The sequence below is a fragment of the Myotis daubentonii genome, chromosome 3 (genome assembly GCF_963259705.1).
Source record: "Myotis daubentonii chromosome 3, mMyoDau2.1, whole genome shotgun sequence".
NCBI classification, from domain to species: domain Eukaryota; kingdom Metazoa; phylum Chordata; class Mammalia; order Chiroptera; family Vespertilionidae; genus Myotis; species Myotis daubentonii.
Window position 1 is genome coordinate 185,611,279 of NC_081842.1, and position 22,367 is coordinate 185,633,645.

The window sequence follows — 22,367 nt, forward strand, 5'->3', positions numbered from 1 at the left end:
TCAATGTTCAGTATCCAGGAGCTGCTGCCTCTCAAGGTTTAAATTCCCAGCACAGAAATGGAAAGACTCCTAACCCGGCTGCATCCACCTCCTGCCCCACAAAACCCAGGCTCGTAGACAAACCCCCTCTCCCTTTACAATGAGCAATCCCTTCTTTTGCCATTCTGGTCTCATGTAATATAACCTCTTTCAACAAACCAGCAGTTATTTCAGCCCACCTTCACCCCACCCATGCCTTTATGTTGAAGGGAAAACTGACAATGACCTGTTAAAAATGACAATCTATTTCCCCACTGCTTCTCAATAAAAGGACCTACCCGCACTCTCTACACAAAGAGACAGTAAATGTAAGAATCAAACAGCAGCAGAGAACTAAACTCTTGGTCAAGGTGTAGATGCTTTTCTTCCCTCCAGCAGCACAAACCACAGATTATAAATCTAGTCATACCTACCATAACCATTCTTATTGGCAAATATTGGGTCTCGCAGAGCTTCGACTCTTCTCTTAAAATTTGCAAAGGTTTCAGAATATTTTTTTAGATGACTACTATTGTTTTATATTTTTAAAGATCCACAAAACACAATGTGGATGATTGTAAAGTAAATCAATTATTTTAGGGGGATGGGGGAGAGAAACAAAAACAAAAACAGAAAAAAAGAAAGAAAAGAAAAGAAAGAAAAGGAGCAGTGAGCTGAAACCCCTGATTCTAGGATGTAGATAAGAACAACTGAACAGAGCCTTGCTGAAATTGGCTCGAAGCTTCCCCTTTTTACATCCATTTATGGGACCATCTGTCAGCCGAAGGCAGGATCTGATTGGCTGGGGAAACGCAGGGAGGCGTTGCAACATCAGGTGCTATTTAAATTAGCTACTGCCAGATTGACGATGTTAATGATTTGGTGACCTCTACAACAACAGAGACCGGATTTCTGAACTGCTTCTTGTGTCTGGTAATTAAGGCTGGGCTGAAGCAACAACAGCCATACTTGTATTTTTACCTTTTCCCTCCTCCCAGCTCAAAAGTACTGTAACAACTGCAGGTTACTGGCGGCTTGTAAACCTTAACAGTGGGAGTGTCCTCCTTCTCCCTGTCCTGAGGGCTGCACCACCCCACCCCTCGGACAGAGGGCTTTTCCAGGATGGAATATTTTCTACCACCTTATCTTTCTCGACAGTTGCTTTCTAGCGAAATGCATATTTAATGATCTGCCTCTAGGCTTAAGGATACAACAAAAGCACTTCAATGTGCTAATACATCTACATTTTAACTTTATTTCCCGGCACTGCTGATTTTCAGTAAGCAATGCTCGTTCTGCAACTAGCATGGCCAGTGTTTCAAAGGAATGCAAGTTTGAGAGTGTGCTTGCTCTATGAACTAGGCTCACAAAAGTTTGCTTCAGAAAACTCTTTCCCAATAAATGAAAAAGAGAAAAGCCGGGGGGGGGGGGGGGGGGCAGCTGCGAGCCTCTACCTTTCTGCCTTCTGTCTGAGCTTTTCAAAACAGAGAATGATGAATGATTTATTTAAATGAATTTATTTTTCAACTTGGATAGAGGCATGATCTGAATTTTTAAAAACCCATCCAAATGCACCCTCTCTTTGCTTTCCTGACCGCTATAGAGAAAGTTGAAACATGCATTTGACAACCATCTCATTTCATAACTGGTGCAAGTGCTCATCTTGCTTAACTGAACACGTGATGTTGCTTCTCTCCTTCAAACGATGTCTTTTTTTTTCTTTTTCTGTGGCCTCTTAAAAGACTTGCAAAGAGACATTTAGCAAGTGTGTGGGGATGTATACAGTCTGTCTATCATATACAATTCATAACCTCTACTCTACCAAGCCTCCAGCAGTATAGTATTTTGTTCTGGTTTGGTTTTTTTAAGTGGCTTACCTGAGGAGTTTGTGCTCTACTTCTATCCAAAAGACTAACTTATCCCTATTTATCTAATTCATAACTTAATCATTTTGTTCCTCAATAAATACACAGAGGTAACAGATATTACTAAAGACAGAATTCAACATAATGTTTGGCTGGAGTTGACAGTGTGTTGAGACTGGGCAGAGTGAAAATACAGGTCAAAAATCATGCTATACTCTGGACTTCAAAGTCCAAGAATAAATGGGTCTGTGAAAATTTGTTTAAAAAGAAATAACTTTTACATTTTTAAAAAATGAAAACTATTCTCTACAAGCTACTGTGTCATGAACACACACACATACACCACTCACACAGATACACACACTTTTAAAAATACAGATACACCATAAAACAATATGTGTAGGGTACACTATATAAAGTATTAGATTTGAGTATGAATAAATTTAGCTATTAGAAATAAAACTACATGAAAGAGAAAAGTGGAAATATTAAAATATAATCCCTTTAAGTGGAACAATACTAAATTTAGTAAACTTAAAATAATTTCCTTAGCAAATGTATAGAGTCCAATACGTCACAATAGTACTATCGTATCTAATGAACTGTGTACTCAGGATGATTCATAGGTTAAGTCTTCTAAAGAGCTCACCATCCATACGCAGGGCAGGTACAGGTGCCCAAATCAACAACAGAAACTGAGTGGGATTCCACCGACATTAAATATTGTGAAAAGTAAACACGAACACCATGCTGACAAACACAAATAAAAACAGCTCACTTGGAACAAAATATTTACTTTGTATTTCTCTGCAGGTTATAAAAGTCGCAATTTCTTAAAACCCTTTTCTCCTATCTATACTAATCTGGGTACACTCAGTGACCCATAAATTAACATGAGGTGTACCAAAAGAAACTGGCCACTTTTCTGGAATAGGAACTCTACATTACAAGTATAAATAATTAGTTGGTTTTGCTAGGCTAAAATATCCGTGCATTTTGTATATTGATCACTTCTCTCAAAACCTCCACTCTGGAGTCTTTTAACAGAATCCTCAAACAAATGCACAAATGTCCTCAGAGGCCTTTTCTCTAAAGACAAAGGCAGAATCCTATTGTTGGGAAAAGTCAACCTTATTATTGCATTTCCAATAGTACCATTCATCTTTCAGAGTGAGGGGCTGACCGCTACATCAGTGGTGTGACATTTGCAAAGCAACAGATTCTCAATTTATTATCTCAAGAATCAGGCAGGCGAGTCTCCCAGTCATGCATGATTTTTTTTTTTCCGCCACAATCCTCCACCACCACAGAAAGAAACTTGTCTCACTCAAGCAGCTAAGGCAACCTAAAAATGATATCCCAGAGCTGTGGGGCTGCATCCCTCTTACCATAAATGAGCAGTTTCTTGACTCATTAATAACAATTTCCCTTAAAAGAGGTAATCTCATATCAGTCAGCCCCTCACCACCATGCACACATCCCAAAGGTTGCAGATATCTCAGCATCAGTCGCCGGCAGCCAGCTTTCCCACACTGAGTCCAGATGGACTGTACCAGAAGCCAATTCAGCGTTAATAACTACCTACTCCGCGCAGTGGAGAAGCCTTACATGGCACAATGGGCTAGGAAACAGCAGCCGGCTGAAACTGCAAATAAAAAAGACAACCAAATTCTCCAAAAGCACCAAAAGGGAGGAACAGAAATGGAAGCGTGAATTGTATTTCCTTGACTTCCATGAGAAAAATAAAAGAGAGAGGGAGAGAAAGAAAGAAAAAGAATCCTTTAGAAACATGGGGGGGGGGGGTTGAGGGGGGGGGGATGAAGCAAGGGGAAAAACAAAACAAAAACCCCAAACAGATGCTGCCCAGAAAAAAGTGACAAAATATTACCTCATTATTTAACAAAGCAGCATTAAGCGTCCTGCTGATTTCAAACATCTTGCCACAGATTTTGTTTTAAGAGAAACAGATAGAATCCTTTGCAAAGCACTCCGTCTGCAAAGGGTTCTTCAATTTTCTTGCGCACCACGGAACAGTCAATATATTATTTCCCTAGAGTTCGCACATTAAAACCTCTAGTCAGTGAGCTGAATTTTCCCCTTATCTCACACACAGTAGACTCCTGTTATATGTACTGCTCTCTTTGCAAGAGCAGCCTGCCCCAAACATGGCTGGTGTTTAAACTACTCTTTAAAGTAACAGTTCACTATATAACCACCAGGTGGGTAGACTGCACGGATTCAAATGAACCATCCTGAAAGATCGTGATTTTTTTTCCCCTTTGAAATAGCTTTTGGGTATAGGATGTGACATGAGAAATGCCAGCATTCTAATAGGCACCTTGTCTTGTCTCTCTCTCTCTCTCTCTCTCTCTCTCTCTCTCTCTCTCTCTCTCTCTCTCTCTCTCTCTGTATCTTGCCAAAATAAATTAATAAAATCCCTTCCCCAGACTTATAGTAAGAAAACAAAACAAAATACCCCCACCAATTCTAAAAAGAACTGTGAAGAATGAGGCACACACAAGCTTTGTTTCATTCAGCAAAGGATGAACAAGGAAAATCCAATCAACGCAGAGCAAGGGGGGAAATCAAACACTCCATGGAAATACTTTCCTTTAGATAAAAGAGAAAAATATTGACTCATGTGATAAAAAACCCAATTCAAAAATATGCATATTGACAAAGCACCTATAAGATGGAGACAAGAGTTTAAGGGTGCAACTTTTCTTCTGAATAAACTATTAGGTTTATTTGATATGGTCTTTCATGATGGGAAATAACCAAAAGCTTCAAAGCAAAGACACTGAAAACAAAACAAAAAAACACGCAACAAAAATCCTAAGCATCTCTTCAAAAAACACAGTTATACAAACAGTTATAAACAACCACAAGAGCCAACGGATCACATCTCTCTCCCCACTGCTGTTCTTTTCCTCTCAGATCAGCCTCGAAGTGGGGCATTGCTGTGGTGAACTATTTTGGATGTATAGCTAACTTGGTGTCTCCTTTGTACATTTCTATTCCAATTAATCTGCTCCTCTGCCAGAAACAAATAGAATGTCCCAGGTTGAAAGCCCCAGGTGATGGAGGGGGATGCTGAAAAGATACAGAAACACCTGAACAAAAATAAATCTCATCACTTATATTGTTATAGGGCCTGATTTTAAGGGGGATTTTATTACTTACAGAGCATGCAAGCACCATTGTACGTTCCAGCATACCCAAAAGAGAAACGAACGCACACAGATACCTGGGATTTTGTTTTCTTGGCTGAACAAATTAAAGCCTTGGAACTTCCACATCCTCTTGCAAACACGGATGTTGATACGAGTATTTTTCCAGCCCATCCAAGCAACATTTAGCCTCACCCAACAGGGACTGTCTCCTTCATCTTTAAGTCAAGGCTGCATCACCTAATACCATTTAACCTCCTCGCATATATTAAGTTTCAAGTGACAATTTTTAATTGGGGAGTGAGAAGGAGTTGCTCTCATCAAATTCTGGTTGTATGAAATAAGCTAATTTGTACACTCACCATATGTCTTAAGCACTAATTAAAAAATGTTACTTTCTTCAAACATTAAAATGTAATCAGCCTAGTAAATAAAAAATTCTCGAGTTTTCTTGCCTTGGTGATAATTTAAAGAGTATTCATCTCAAGGTAACCTCTCTATTTTGATTACCAGGGGAGGCTTAAAAAGAGGAAAAGATACCGGGGGCTGTGTGAGTGAGAAAAGAAAACCACAACTGTACGTAGCTGCACAAAGGAAAATAAGATGAAGCGGGTTTTTAAGGACCCATAGTCTTGTTACCCTGAGGCAAATCCAGCCAATCAATACCACCCATTGACGGTCTACCATCTGCCATGCTACCCAGTGATGTGGCTAAACAGACCTGTTCCATATGACCGTAGCCGGCTCATTTTCAGTCGATTAGGGCAGTTCCAGAGCATTCACGTGCACAGCACAAAACTCCAAGTCAGACCGAGCCTCTCTCTCTTCATACCAGTCCCTCCGAGCACAGCTGCGGACCTCTGCCTCCTGTTCCGGTGTCTGGATTACCCCTTCTTGCCCCTCAATTGAATTAGCAAAATGGGGTGGGAAGGTAGAGCAGACAGACAGACACACACACACACACACACACACACACACACACACATTGCTGGTCCTTCTCAGTGTCCTACAGAGATTGGGAATTTCATGTGCTCTGTCCTAATATGATTATGGCACACCATTTAAACAGCGTCATCAGTGGTGAGGACCTGACATTTCTTTTTATCTTCTCCTTCTTCCTTCAAACAATAAATCTAAACCACTGGCATTTCTTCCTTCAGGGAAGATACTTTTCAGTGTGCCCAGACAGTGCTATATTATATTTAAAGGCTTTTAAAAGCATTTAAGCATAATTTTCATTTGATGAATTGTGGTGCTGGGTTTGTCTTTTTGTGTGTGTTTTCCTGTAGAAACATATCAAATTTTATAGGAAAATACAAATATACTGCAGAGACAAGATGCACTTGTAGGATCAGGAATCCACTGTGGATGGTCTCTCAGAAATAAACTAGAGGCCCGGTGCACGAGATTTGTGCACTGGGGGGTGGGGGGTCCCTCAGCCTGGCCTGCACCCTTTTGCAGTCCAGGACCCATTGGGGGATGTCTGCCTGCAGGCTTAGGCCCGACCCCCACCCCTCCACCCCGGGGATCGGGCCTAAGCCAGCAGGCAGACATCCCTCTAACAGTCCGGGGCTCTCACAGTCAGGGACCCCTCACTCCTTACCACCCACCTGCAGTGAAGTTGGGAGAGGCTCCCGCCTCTGCCACTGCACTCACCAGCCGTGAGCCCGGCTTCTGGCTAAGCGGTGCTCCCCCTGTGGAAGCACACTGACCACCAGGGGGCAGCTCCTGTGTTGAGCATCTTCCCCCTGGTGGTCAGTGTGCATTATAGCGACTGGTCATTCCACCATTTGGTCTATTTGCATATTAGGCTTTTAAGATATAGGATGACCTGACAGTGTGATGCCTTCCTCTTCCTAAGTAGTTCTGTCTACTGCAGTGATGGCGAACCTATGACATGCATGTCAGAGGTGACACGCGAACTCATTTTTTTGGTTGATTTTCTTTGTTAAATGGCATTTAAACATATAAAATAAATATCAAAAATATAAGTCTTTGTTATACTATGGTTGCAAATATCAAAAAATTTCTATATGTGACACGGCACCAGAGTAAAGTTAGGGTTTTTCAAAATGCTGACATGCTGAGCTCAAAAGGTTTGCCATCACTGGTCTGCTGCATATTGTGGGAAAGAGCTAGAAAAATGCTACAGTGTGGGAAATATAGACAAATGGCTGTTTAATCCACTTAAATTGCCAAGAACTCACCTGGGCAGGTAACCTAACCTAAGGTCAATTCACATTTGATCTTCCCATCTTCTTTCCATGCTACTAAGCCTTCTGCTAAAAGCAGAAGGATTATTCCCAGAATCACTGTGACTTTGACTATACTCTTCAAGCACTAGGGTGTTTTTTCTGGGAAATAAAATGTAAAGGACAGAAAAACTTCCTTATTTACAAAATTCTAAAAAAGGTGAAAACACATTTATCCAAGAAATCTAATTTTGGTGGAGTCTCTGTCTGAAATTTGCACTGCTATCTCCTTCAAAATAGCCCAAGAAAACTCAGCAGGGTCAACATGTGAATACACAGATTTCTGAAGATCCCTCCATGAAGGAATTTGGGGGGAATTTTCCATTTCAGTTCAGGTGACCTTTACTAAAAATAAACGAAGAAACAAGCAAAAAAATCATACTCTAAATATAAATCTTTACCAATCAAAGGCCACTGAGCAGATGAAGTATGTAGTAGCTACCATACCATTGAAGGGTATATAGTGTTTAACCAGATTATACTCTTTTGATAATAATTCAATATACAATTGTTTAAAGTTCTGGACTCAGTTATAATTCTGTAATCACAAATAAAGAAATATCTATAACAATAAAAGCGTAATATACTAATTAGACTGTTCAGCTGAACGACCTTCCAAAAGTCATTCCAGATGTCCTTCTGGATGAAGCCACAACGGTGGGGCTGAGGCAGAGGTGGTTAGAGGCAATCAGGCAGGCAGGTGAGCGGTTAGGGGCAATCAGGCAGGCAGGCAAGTGGTTAGGGGCGATCAGGCAGGCAGGCAGGTGAGCAATTAGGGGTGATGAGGTAGGCAGGCATAGTGGTTAGGGTGATCAGGCAGGCAGGCAGAGTGCTTAGGGATGATGAAACAGGCAGGCAGAGTGGTTAGGGGCAATCAGGTAGGCAGGGAGGCCAGCGGTTAGGAGCCAGCAGTCCCAGATTGTGAAAGGGCTGTCCAATTACCAGTTTAGGCCCGATCAGGCCTAAACCGGCAGTCAGACATTCTCCAAGGGTCCCAGATTGTGAAAAGGTGCAGGCTGGGCTGAGTGACACCTCCCTCCCCGCCCCCATGCACAAATTTCGTGCTCCAGGCCTCTAGTATGTATCATAAAAGTCAAGAAGAGTCATTTGTAGAAGGTGGGAGAAGTGAAGGAAGGAAAGGTAAACGGGAGGGGAGAAGAAGAAAAAATAATATTACTTACAAAGTGCAAATAAACACTGCTTTTACCAGAAGTCTGCTGTATACCAAACACTGCACTGCGTACTTGACATGCACAATTCTGCACAACATAATACTAGTGACAATGGTTATATCTAAACATTCCTCTAGAAAGATTTCTCCCCATCTAAAAGTACGGTCTTTCCTCCACCACTTCATAGAAGAATGTACTTGAGGGAGATTGGCATAGACAAGAAGAGAAAGGAAAGACAGAATGGAAGGCATGCTCAATTTTTTCTTAAGTAAAAATGACTAAGAGTTTTCTTTGTGATGTGTTTCTTAATCAGACATGTCCTCAAAATGTATTTCATTTAATCTATCATTGTGATTAGGCTATAAATCTGGAGTGAGAGAGATATAAAGGACTAAAACTAGAAAGCAAAATATCTTAGAAGGCAGGATGAGTGCCTGATTGAGTCCTCAGTCTCACTCCCTAATAGTAAACATTGATTGAATGAACTTCTATGTGTAGCCCCTTATAGCACAGCATCCAGTTATTGTGAATGAATGAACACCAATAGTTTCACTCACCATCACCTCAAATACTTTCCAAGCCCTATGTCATTCCATTTAGGGTTCATTGAGCACCTTCTTAGGGGAAAAATGATATGCTCAGTTTCCTCATCTGTAAAATGGTCAAAATAATACTGCCTTTAGGGTTTGTTCCAGGATTAAGACAGATATAAGTTTGGTGGAGGCAGCACTCAATTGGTAGCTATTATTAATATGGAGAATAGTTGAAAACTATGAATTAGTGCCTAGCTACAAGATAATCTGATCATTTTGAAGAAGATACAACTCAAAGACTCTCAAAACAATTAGAGAATAAGGCAATAATAACGAAGAAAGTCTGAATGGTCTACTCCAGTTCTAATGAAATATACCTGCTGCAGATAAACATTTCCTTAGTCCTATGTCAAAGTTCAGTGTTATATTCTCAGTGAGAAGACTAAAAAGAAATACAAGTCATAGTATCCATCTTTATGGAGTTTATATTCTGCTTGGAAAGAAGCTTTCTTTTTTATGCAAAAATTCTAGTAGTGTAAGGAAGAATGTTAAAAGAATAGTATCAGAACAAAATGTTGATGTTTATTCAGTTTAGATTCCACAGATAAGTGAAATAATATGGCATTTGTCTTTCTTTGATTGAATTATTTTACATAGCATAATATCCTCTAGGTCCATCCATGTTGTCACGAATGGTAAGATTTCATTCTTTTTTATGGCTGAGTAATATTCCATTGTATTTGTAAGGTATATAAATGTCTAATCACTATGTTGTACACCTGAAACTAATATAACATTGCATTAGTACACCAACTGTAATTGAAAAATAAAAATGATAAAGGATAGTCAGTGGTACTGATGCCATCTGGAGTAATGGGAGAAGGCTTCATGGAAGAAGCTGGAACTGAGGCTCAGATTAAAGGACGATAGGATTTGTCTAGGAAAATGCAGGATATTTCATATATAAAAACAAAGGTGGGGGAGGAGGGCAGGAAGGGGATAACGGCAGTAAGTTCATTAGAGTGAAACCCCTCCAACAGTTCCTCTGAATCTATTAAAACATCTTCCATTTTTTAAAATGATAAATAGAGGAATATTATAATACGACTAGAGGCCTGGTGCACGAAATTCGTGCATGGGGGATGTGTGTCCCTCAGCCCAGCCTGCACCCTCTGAGATCGGGCCAAAACAGGCAGGTGGACATCCCTCTCACAATCCAGGACTGCTGGCTCCCAACCGCTCGCCTGCCTGCCTGCCTTATTGCCCCTACTCGCTTCTCGCCTGCCAGCCTGATCATCCCTTAACCACTCCCCTGCCAGCCTGATCGACGCCTAACTGCTCCCCTGCCAGCCTGATTGGCCCCAACTGCCCTCCCCTACCGGCCTGGTCACCCCTAACTACCCTCTCCTGCAGGCCTGGTCGCCCCCAACTGCCCTCCCCTGCAGGCCTGGTCGCCCCCAACTGCCCTCCCCTTCAGGCCTTGTCCCTCCCAACTGCCCTCCCCTGCAGGCCTTGTCCCTCCCAACTGCCCTCCTCTGCTGGCCCAGTCACCCCCAGCTGCCCTCCCCTGCAAGCCTGGTCACCCCCAACTGCCCTCCCCTGCTGGCTATCTTTGACCACATGGGGGTGACCATCTTGTGTGTTGCAGTGATGGTCAATTTGCATATTGCCTCTTTATTATATAGGATGAGTGTGGAAGAGCAAACCTCTTATTCAGTAAGTACTTTTGTAAAAGAAACAGGAATTAGTATTTATTGAGCCTCCACTATGTGTCACACATTACGTTATGTAATCTGCCTATAAATCTCATTTAATCTCACAACTCTGAGGCTTCCAAAAAGGAAACTAAAGACTAGAAAATTTAAGTGATTTTCTGAAGATCATACAGCTAGTAAGAGGCAAATTTAGGTTTCAAACTTATATATGTCCAAACATTGTCCACACTTTTCACTATAAATACTACCTTATGTAGAAAATTGTAGATCTACAGAAATCTCAGTCTTATTCTGTTTCATTCTGTGCTCAGAAACCAAAATGCAGAGTAATGTTGTTGACATCTGCTGACATTAAAAACAGTAATAATTAAACAAAACAAAACAAAACTAAACTAACCTGTGCTTGCAATTTCAGTGTTCTGCCACCAGGTGAAAAGAATCCTGGTCCCGTGAGACTTACAAGAGGCATGCTTTTGCTTGCTATTATTTTGTGTGCTATTCCCTTCTCCACCTCCATAAGTGGAGAAACAGTGCCTGATCTTTATATGGAATCACCTACCAAAGCCCCAAGACATTAATCTTTCCAAATTTTATTTATCAAACATTTAACTGTGATCATAACACTAAACTTCAACATTTTTTAAACAATTCTGTTACAGACTGTATTCAATGAATTATAGTCCTTTGTTACTTTCACACTGTTCGGTGAGCTTGCAGCGTAGAAATTGTATGTTACTTGCCTAGAACGCCAGGACACAGAATACCATTGCCTGGAACATAGTGGGCATTCAATAAAAGAACATAAATAATTGATTCTAAATATTTTTGAAAAACTTTTGAACCAAATTCTTAGGGCACATTGTCTGTTTCTTTATTCATTAATACATAACTTTCTTTATCAAGTCACACTTAATGCTGAGTTATTCTAAAAAGCCCTTTCTTGAGGTTGTTTATCAGCAGAAACAATTCTCTTGGTGCTCAGACGCTTCTTTTTGCCGTAGCCATGGACAGTCTACATCCATGATAAGCTCTGCCCGTCTCAGTTGCCAAGTTTACCTTTCCAACTTCTTATGCACAGAGAGGTTGCTTCCTTTCTATATGGGAGGTGAAGAAAAAACACGAAAAACAAGAAAGGCATGCTATATAACTGTCAGAAAGAGGCAACTCTCCACTTGACCCTTTTTAGTTCTTACCCTCTCTGACTCTGAAGCTGGAGGGGAAGGGGGGGTGATGATTTAACTACTTTTAAGTAGAAGAGTAAAGTTACACATCAGTGCTGAGTAGCTCATTTCCCTTAGCAACTGCTTAGCAACGGCAGCTTCAAGTTCAAAATACCTCCTTGAAAAGGATAACATCTTTAACAAAGATGAGTATTTTTTTAATGTAAGGTTTTTGAACAGAAGTTTTAACATTACAACCCCCAAAGCCTTGTAGACCACAAATACCTATTTAATGCTATCCTTCTTGTAAAATAATATTATGTGGTAACCATAATGATGCTGGGCTCCTGTAAAATTTCAGTCCCTGGAAAAACTCTGGTCCTACTCTGAAATTATTCACAAATACACAACTTTTATTTTACAGTCACCATTAATCCTAGGGTATTACAGAAATTATACTAAAGCTCTCTAAAAAGGGTTATTGATACTGACCTCACTATTCAGTTTACTCCCTTACTGAGAAGAGTGAAGAACAGGTTTTAAAGCCTAAATTATGGTTTTACAAACTAAATTACATGCAACCCAAGGTTCTTTGGACAGTTTGAAAAAAAATGTAAAAAATAATTCCAACTTTACCCCAAATGTTATTATTTGATACCTACCTTGCCAGCTTTATAATCCATAAAATGGATCATGTGATAATCAGATAATCACCACATTTAACTGTTTTTACATTGTTAGTGAAATGAGAATGCCTGCAAAAGATTTTCTAGCCTTCTACAATGCTCAGTGCTAGGGATATAAAATGTGTGTGTCATACAAGTTTTGCATATCATTAAAACTTCCATCTTGTTCAAGAATTTTGAAACTCTTTTTTTGTCTTAAAGGTTCTACAATTCAAATAATATATAAACTTCTGCTTGAAATTTGTTCTTTATTTTCTATTAGCACATGGGCACCTCAGGACACAAGGAAACAAAATACTCAAGAGTTTAGAACAGTAATTTCAATGGATTTCTTCACTGCTAAAAGATTATTATCATGTAAGCCCACATAATCTATTTGTGCCAATTCCAAGCTATGGAACCAAAAGACAGATTTTTCTGCCTATATCTTTTACTTGGTATCAGCAGATTGCCAAACTTTTCCATCCACCTGACATGAAATTTTACACATTCCCATGTATAAGGGGTTGTACTGAAGAAAATGTCTAGAACAGTGGCCCTTATGCACAATAAGTGTTCAGTGTGTGTTCCTGAAAGTAAAATCACTAAGGAACATAGCAACAGAAGCCAGGAGACCTCAAGGCCAATTCTATCTTTACTGCTAATAATTCTAAGACCTTGTGCAAATCACTTCTCCTCTTTGAACCAGAATCTTCCTGAGTAAATAAGAAAGGAAAATAGATGATTTCTGAAGTGTCCACCAGCTCTAAGATGTCAAAGTCTATAAATAAATAGTTTTTAATTAGTAAACAAATTTTTTGGTAAGATTAACTCCAACTTTCAACTAATTTCACAGTATAAAAATGCTGGCTAAAGGGAAATCAAGCTTCTGAAGGAGATTTAAAAATCTGCCTCAAATGAAGAGACAGGTTACCATCATGTTCCAATATCTAGTCTGCTCACCAGTGTTATTGTAATAAAATGCAGAACTGGAGATGGTTGGTTAAAAGCATCAGAACCAAGGGCTTTAACCAGGACCTTGACTAAGTACAGCTACTCACTGAACTTCAGTGTCATCCATCATATTTAAAATGTGGACAATAATAATGCTACGGTCATGAGCCTTAAATCATATGTGTAAGGCACATATTACAGAGTATGTGATAGTCTGTTAAGTACTCAAAATGTTAACTACTTTTTAGAAAACACATGGTTTAACCTATGCTCTGTTACTCTTTTAATCTTCCATTATCCTCACTCCTTATATCAAGTCCAATTATTCATTAGAACATTCAAGGCTCTATATGACCTGACCTTCACTTAAGCGTCCTGACTCATCTGGAACATTCCCTTCCACATATGCAATTCTAGACATGCCAGTCTATTATCCCATATCATTTGGTCCTTCTACCCATGCCTTTGTTCCTGCTGTTTCTTCCATTTGGAATGCCTTCTCTCCCTGGAAAATTATACTCATCCTTCAAGGCTTCAACCTCACTAAGCAAAATGAGCTGTTTCATTATCTGAACTTTAATAGCAAATTCTTCCTACCTTAGACCTCATGCCAGAGTAGCACCACAGTTGTTCACAGGTCTGTCTCCCTGAGCTGTTTTCAAGATACTCCAGGGCAAGAACTGTCCTTAATTGTCTTTGTTCTCCTCCAGCCCAGGACCTGGCTGTCTCAGAGTCCACCCCAGTAAATATGTGTTAGAGTAAAGTATGTGTTAAAGTAAAATGAATATATTCACTTGATGGGCTAAGCTATGGCTTCTCTTAGAAATCAATGAAAAATAGATGAATCCTGACACACACACCCCCGCCCCAAATGAGCTTTTCGACTCTATCCCTCCACAGAATCACTTTTATGATAAAAGAAATTTCTGCCAAATATGATATTTTTGTTCTCTAGAAATGTTCATGCTACCAAAAATCAGAAACGCTAAAGTAGAAGTTGCTCTCTAGGACAAATTCATTGAGCTAAAACATTGAGTTTTCTCAACAAAAGAGACATTGTTTTATGTCTAGAAATGGCAATGCTCTGGTTGCAACCTTATTTATTGAATATGACGTGAGGGTTTGCACACAGAATTTGTGCTTCTATAGCTGGAGAGGTCTTTATCCACAGAGAACTCCAATAAGGCTTGGATGGTGTGAAAGATATGGAAAACAGAAGGGTACTGCCGATGGTACAGCCTGAAGTATGAATTCATCATCTGTCCACATTCCCATATTCCATGCAACCAGGATGCTGGAAAAACTTTAACGAATGCCTAAGAGAATCAATAGCATATACTAAATATTATTTAACTAATGTTACTGCTTATATAGACACTAACATTAGTTGATATTTAATACATGTATGTATATGTATCCTATATAATAAAGAGGTGATATGCAAATTAACCCTCACGCCCTCACAAGATGGCTGCATAGGACTAGGCCAGCAGGGAGGTTAGTGAGGGATGACCAAACAACTGAACAAGCAGGCTGCATGGGGCGACCAGGCCAGTGGGGGGGTGGGGGGACGTGAAGGGCAACCAGGCTGGTAGGGGGGGCAGTTGGGGGCGACCAGGCCAGCAGTCGGACATCCCCAGAGGGGTCCTGGATTAGAGAGGGTGCAGGCTAGGCTGAGGGGACCCCCCCATCCCATGCATGAATTTCATGCACCGGGCCTCTAGTATGTGTATAAAATAGTATCATTATGTGATTATATTATACTAGAGGCCCAGTGCACAAAATCTGTGCAATCGGGAGGGGGGATTCCTTCAGCCTGGCCTGTGCCCTCTCGCAGTCAGGGAGCCCTGTGATTAATTGCCCCGCAGAAGGAGGCCCTGCCTACTGCCGCTGGCTGGGTAGCCTGGGCCTCCCTTTTTGGGACGATCGTGGAGCCCCCTGGCCAGTGGCCTGGGCCTCCCTCTGTGGGGCGATCATGGGGTGATGGCAGGGCCCCCCAACCAATTGCATCGCACCCACCTTGGCAGCGGCTTTCAGTGCTGTGTCACCACAGCACCCGTGACCCAGGAGGGACCAAGAGGTCAGCAGTTCAGCCCACTCGCCAGTCCCCACCCACCCGAGCCTTCTGAGCACGCAGCCTGGCATTCAGGCATCCATTTGGTCGTTTTGGATGTTACGGACCCTGGCTCTTTATATATTAGGATATGAAATTAGTTTAAGGAGAGTAAGTGGTTCTTCACTGTAGGAGCACCAGGCAGTTTAGCCAGTTTGTAACTCCAGAGGATTTACTTTCAATCTTTTTTCAGTAAGTACTTTTTAAAATAAATAACCTAGAGACCCGATGCATGAAATTCGTGCAAGATTAGGCCTTTGCAACCCCGCTGTCTCAGCCCTTGCAGCCCCAGGTTCGTCTGGAAGGTTGTCCGGACGGTCATTCCACTGTTCAGACACTCGGTCTATTTGCTATTATTATGCTTTTGTTATTATAGATGTTTATGAAAATCCTAATATATAAACAAATAAAATGGTGCTGTTCTCTTGTTTGGGAAAAGAGTGGGATCCCCTAAACATTTACCCCATACCCACACACTTCCTGGGCACTCTGAGGACCTCAGCATCCCATGAGAAAACTAGTCTAGTCTAGTCTAAATGAGACTACAGTGGGGAAAAGAGTGAATTGGGAATCAAAAGACTTGGGTTCTAGTATCAATGCTACCATCCAAGCCCAAGCCTCCTTGTCCAGTGCATCTAATCCAAAGCATTTGATAATTGCTCTCCCAGATTCCAAATGGGATGTCTGTTTCTGAGGCTTCCAAAACACCTAGGATAATAGTGCTTATTCCTCTGACGTTTTCTACATGTCTTAAAGCTTCACAATTAATCTACTTCCCAAATATTCTTCACTTACAGAAACCAAAGTACAACCATTAACAGTGGGGACACTCATTGTCGACAACACAGATTTCACAAGAACCCAGAGAGGACTTGGTGCTTTGATCTTGTCCTTCAAGATCTACCTCTCTCCAATCAAGAAAAGTTGTCTATAAGCTTCACAATAGTCCTGCCAACAACCTAGCTGTGTATATTCTATTTCCTTAATTTTACTTATATCCACCATTACTGCCTTGGTTCAAGTCTCTGCATCTCTCTCCTGGATTATTATCATCAACATATCCTTACCTACAGTTTTAACTGAACACTATTTACCGCTCACAGTTGACCTTTCTAAAATTCCGGTCTAATCACATTGCTTCTTTGTGCTCGCTTCGGCAGCACATATACTAATCACATTGCTTCTTTGATTAACATTGATCAAGCCCATCCCCTCTTCTGCTGAAATTGTCAATGAGTGGTCTGTGAAGGGTAACCAGCAGGCCTCTAATGGACTCCACAAGTGTATAGGATGTTGTTTCATGACACAAATGTATGTAGACTTTTACAAGTCTGTTTCTCCTACCAGGCTTGAGATCATGTCTGATTTATAGTAAGCAATGGTTGAATAAATTTTAAAAATGCAGCCTTCCCTAAACAAAGCTTCCAAATATCTGCTTTTCTCATTTTTAAGCTGCAGAAAGCTATAGGTAGCTCTGTTTCATTTGCAAAGTACTTTCAAAAAGTAACTACTATCTACGGAGCATTTACTGTGTCGGGCACTGGTCTTAGCTCTTTACATGCATTAACTCACTTACTATCACCACCATTCTATAAGGTAGCTACTATTCTTGTTACCTCTGCACTGACAGATGAGGACATCTATGGCAGAGGGGTTAAGTATCATCCATTGACTCATTATAATCATTCAATAAACACAGAGTGCTTACTGTGCTGTAAGAAAGACAGGATATGTACAATCACGTCTTATTCATTCTTAGGGATCCCTGGAGTATCCAGAACAAAATCACATTCAATAAATATCTGCTGAATAAGTGTTGAATTGGTGCTCCTGAAATCTGGTACCACTTTCCTTGACTAATGCTTGAGAGAAGAGACCCCTCCTTCCTTCTCTGGGTCAAACCCAGACACTTTTGAGAGAGTAAGGAGGTTCTGTCAATAATAATAGAGACAACAGGCACAAACCAACATTATCTAAGGCAAATCAGTTTACATGGTCACACTACCTATGACCAACTTAACTTAATACCTACCTCTGGGTATTGACAAAGTCCTTGGCTAATATGTGCTGGTGTGATCAACCTTCTTGCTAAGATACCTAGCACAGCAATGTGTGAGGGGAATTTGGCAAAAAAAGAAAAAAATAAGAAAAAGGCCATTATCCAGAAAACCCATTGATACTCACACTACAGGGAAACGCTCTGGAATTACATCTGGGAAACAACAGTTAGGTAAATAAAAATGTACACTTTTGAATATGTCTTTATACAAGCTATTTTCTCTGCCTGAAACACAATTTCCCCTGCTTCTTCTGCTTGGTGAACACATACTCATCCCTCAAAATCAAGTTAAAGTGTTAATTCCCATGAATTCATTCAGAAAATATTTATTGAGCATCTACTATGTGGCAGACACCAGGGATTCAACACTAAACAAGGCACACAAATCCCCTGCCTTGGGAGTTTACAATGGCCTGGGAGCAGAAGGTACAGCCTCCCAGTTTTCCCCAGACAGAATTAGCAGTTCCCTATTTGACCTCTCACAGAACTTGTTCCTCAGATTACTCCATTCCTCTGGGAATTGCAATTACTGCTTTCCATGTCCACCTTCCACTCAAGACTGTGAGCTCTTTGAAGGCAAGAACCCATCTTCATCTGTCACCCATGACTGGTACAGTGCTGGGTTACCTAACTGAACTGAAGGCCACGGTGCTCTCTCTCTTTCTCACAATGCTACATGCTGATATCATTCCCTTGAGCTCACTGCTTAACTTCTGAGTATTTTAAAATCACCACCCAGTTCCTTGGAACCCACAGTGTACTGTTATTAATGCTGGGATAGGGCATGCAGCAGGATGTGACATGGTTCAGGACCTTTGAGCAATTCCAATCAGGTTTACTGATTGAGAACAAGAACAGAATATAATCTAGGACTAGATTGAGTGGATCAGACCTAAAACATTCCCTATGAGAAATGAGATGTCACTATGCTCTCAGGAACAAGGATGAACACAAGCATTACAGACTATTCATTCTTCACTTTCAGCCCAGCAATACTGTCAGGGTTCCCCCTGGGGTTCACCAGTCTCCAAAAACATCCCCAAATATACAGGATATCCTTATATGGCCATATTCTCTCAAGCTGCTATGCTTTTGCACAAGCTGGTGTCCTGCCTGGGATGTCCCTATACCCCTTGAGTGTCTGACAATCATTAAGATTCAGCTTAAATGCCACCTCCTTTATGAGACCATCTCTGACCTTCCCAGGAAGAAATGACCATGCTTTCACTGTGTTCAATCCTGCTCCATCCCCATGTGCATGCCCACTGTACCCTGTCTTTACATATAATTGTATCCATCATTTATTTATCTACATGTCCATCTCTCCTACTAAACTGGGAATTTCTTGAAGGCAAAGACCCTCATTCATCTCTGTATCTTAAGCACAATGCCTGGAACAGAGTTTGTGGATGGAAAGATGGAAGAATGGATCAACATACGGACAGAATCAGCTATAATGATGACCTGGAGTGCCCCCGCACACACCCACCAAAAAAAGACATTAGTGGTAATCCATTAATCCAATGTGTCTCATGAAAGATTTTGGAAATGTAGAGACCTGGGTACTAATCCTGAACTCATGTCTTAAAAGACCTTTAGAAAGTCACTTAATCTCTCTGGATCTCAAGTATTCTTGTTTATTAAATGGGGATAAAGCATAAAATCTCAATCTCATGCAATAATGACTGGGAGTTTTAAATGGGATGATAGAAAATGTTGTTTCAATATAATATGATTTCATGGGGGGAAAGCACTAGCCACAATAATGTTATCTGGAAATATTTTTAATGGAGGCCAATAGTTTTTTTTCCTTCCAAACTGACACAGGGCTGTGCTTTTTCTAGATCTGTTAACGGAACAAATAGGTGACAAATGTCTGTGCTGAGGGACTCTGGGGTGAGTTTCTTTTTCTCTTGTTAGATAGGAGAAGGAGGATTTGTCCTTTTTATGGGTCTGGGGTTTCAACTCTCGAGGTCTAAACATTTTTGATGGCCTTGAACTAATTTCGGCCACCATCGACAGAATGGGAGTGGAAAAATCCCCACCACATCTGCCTTGTCAGGGGGTGGAGGAAAGAACTTTCTAAATAGCCTCATTATTGGTCCCAGCTGAATTCTGCTCCTGTTCCATGATGCCAGCAAAACCATTTTAGTAAGATGCTGCCAGCATCAAAAGCAGATCCACTTACGGTTTCCTGTAAGCGTATCTGCAATGGCAGAAGGTGGCGGGCAGCCAGGTGTGAGTGTGCGTGCTCAAAATCTCCAATATGTCAAGCTGGAAGAACAATTTTTGAAATAAAATTCAACGTTCTATTTCTACTCCAAGAACTCAATTTAAGGCACCAGAAATTGGGCTGGTAATTCGGCTCCGAGTTTCTGCTTTTTTTACTGAATCAGAGAATCTTGGAGAGAAAGGTCCTCTGCATTCTTCTGGCTTGAATGTCCCCCACCCGCCCCAACAGAACATCCCAAATCAGTGCTCACTGGACTCTGTTTACGTAGTGCCAGGGAGAGGAGCTTATTCACTACTTTTCCAATAATTTGCCCAACTTGGGGTTAGCTCTGGCCATGGCCATTTCTGCCTGGCCGCCCAGCTAGACCACAGTGGGGCTGAGTAACTGAGTTTTGGTGATTCGAGTGTGGGTGGAAGTGATCGCTTCTAAGTCTGATCCCTACAACTTCTGGATGATGTTCCATTTTCTGTCTTCCCTTGCTGACCAAGTATATGCAGAGGGTACAAGAGAGAACTGGGAGGCCTTAGAGGAGAGCAGAGCCACTAGCTGAGATGGGCTGAGTCCCTGAATGACTGTGTGGAGCACAGCCTCCTGCAGACCTCTGTTGAACTGTGATGAGTGAGAAATAACCTTGACTGTTTTAAGCATCTGAGATCTGAGGGTTGCTTGCTACAGTAATTCACCTATTCTGACTAATGCAGACTCTTGCTTCCATTTTTTCAAATGACAGTATCAGACTATGTGTCTTAGAAATTATTGTATCACCATCTCCCTTAGAAGCCTTAGTGGTACACTTGGTATAGAATATTTTAGTATACCTCTATGTACTACTGGCTCCTAAAAAGTGAAATGGAGTAGTGCAAGAAGGAGGGGGAGGGGGTATTAGAAGAAAGGTGGGGGAAGGTGGAAAGGCCACATTTTCTCAAGTACTTGTGTTCTCATGTGAGTTTCATTTATCCCTTATAACAACCCTATGAGATTGATAGAAACACCGTCATTTTAAACAGGGGGAAACAGAGACTCAGGTAGGGTGGTTTCCAGAACCTTTGGTTGAGCCTGCTTGGTCTCTGCCATTTCCCCACCGATCTCAGTACCAGAACTTTTCAACAGCTTCCCGTGGACAGACCTCCTCACAACCTTCACCTGTCTCTCCACCTGCCCAAACACCAACCTCAGAATCCCTGTTGCTATGCTTTCCATGCTGGGGCCCCAAATGCCAGGTTTCCTGACTCTTAAAACAAACAACTGAGTCCCTTCCACCTGACTGTTCCTCTGCAGGTGGCCTTAACCAGCAGCTGTGTTCTCCTGCACCTGGCCTCATCCTTCCCATCCCTGGCAACATCTACTAAAAAACCCACCCACCGCTCCAGCCCATTCTAACTACAGAAAGGGTAAAAAAGATGATCACAAGAAACCAACACTTGAGAGAATGTTGAAATTAAATCAAAGTTTCAAAAAACATCTATAAATTTTTTTAAATCACAATTAGAAGTCATGGCTAGTAGCTTGGAATCTAAAAGGGAAACCTCCCAAAGTAACAATGGTGTCTCTCTTTAACTTAATTTGCCAGTTTTTAAGAATCTGCGTTAGGTACCTCCTCTGTGCTCCTATAGCCTCCTTTGTTTCCTTGCCTCTATTACAGAACTTTTCACACTATCATGATCAGTTTATGGGTCTATCTTTTTTCCTACATTGACAGCTCTGCATGGCCAGGGACCATGTCTGATTCTCCTCTTTATCCCGGTGCCCAGAAGGGTGTCAGATAATCCTTGAGGAGCTGGTTCATTTTCAAGGTGGCTCGTAGTCAGAGAGCTACTCAGTTCATTAGCTGTGGAAACCTCAAGCCTTGCTTTGGGTCAGCATCATCAGCTGTGAAATGGGCTATGGCTGCACTTAGCCAGCTTCACAGAGTAACTGCCAACCCTGAACAGGAACCAAGTACAGTCGTTTGAATGGATCTGAAGCATCCCTGCCGCTCGCCAAGGTTTAACTGATTATCCTGCTGTCTAGCATTTGGAGAACAGGGTCTGTGGGAAGATGTGAGAGGTGCTGGCTGGCTATGTGGGCAGGTGCCCTTTCTTGTTTCCTAGTTTCTGGTGCCTTGAGTGATCCATGGAGCCTGTCTGTCCTCGGGAGTGGAGGACATTTGGTGGTTAACATTATGGAAGGAGCATTACCATTCTGCTAAGACCTGCAGACCAGCAGTTGGCCGTCTTTTATTTCAAGAACTTTATGAGGCCTGAGGCCATCCATACCTTTTTAGATCTCATACTTTGTCTAAGCTTGCATTGTTCAATATTTGTTTCCAATTATGACATCAGCTGGATCCCTCAGTGCAAGGGCACCAGCTGTGTGGTGGGGAAGATAAGAGGCTCAGAATTTTGTTAGAGGTGCTTTTGGAAGAGTTGGTCTACAGAGAGGAAGGATGAGCTGGATGACCTTCTAAAAGGAGGCTATG

The 22,367-nt window shown here is 41.3% G+C and overlaps 1 protein-coding gene across 5 annotated transcripts in view; it reads right to left on the minus strand.

The window, feature by feature from the left end:
• ELAVL4 (ELAV like RNA binding protein 4) overlaps positions 1-22,367 on the minus strand; it is a 143,447-nt gene that overhangs the window by 88,377 nt on the left and 32,703 nt on the right. Inside the window, exon 1 of one of the 5 annotated variants that reach the window (XM_059689614.1) lies at positions 5,775-5,888. The exons of 1 other annotated variant lie outside the window; for it this stretch is intronic. In XM_059689614.1, coding sequence (XP_059545597.1) covers positions 5,775-5,783 — 9 coding nt within the window. In that variant the 5' untranslated portion in view covers positions 5,784-5,888. Of the gene's footprint in view, positions 1-452; positions 733-3,771; positions 4,005-5,774; positions 5,889-22,367 lie in introns of those variants that run through there. 3 more of the 5 variants (XM_059689607.1, XM_059689615.1, XM_059689613.1) reach the window with 3 other exon arrangements.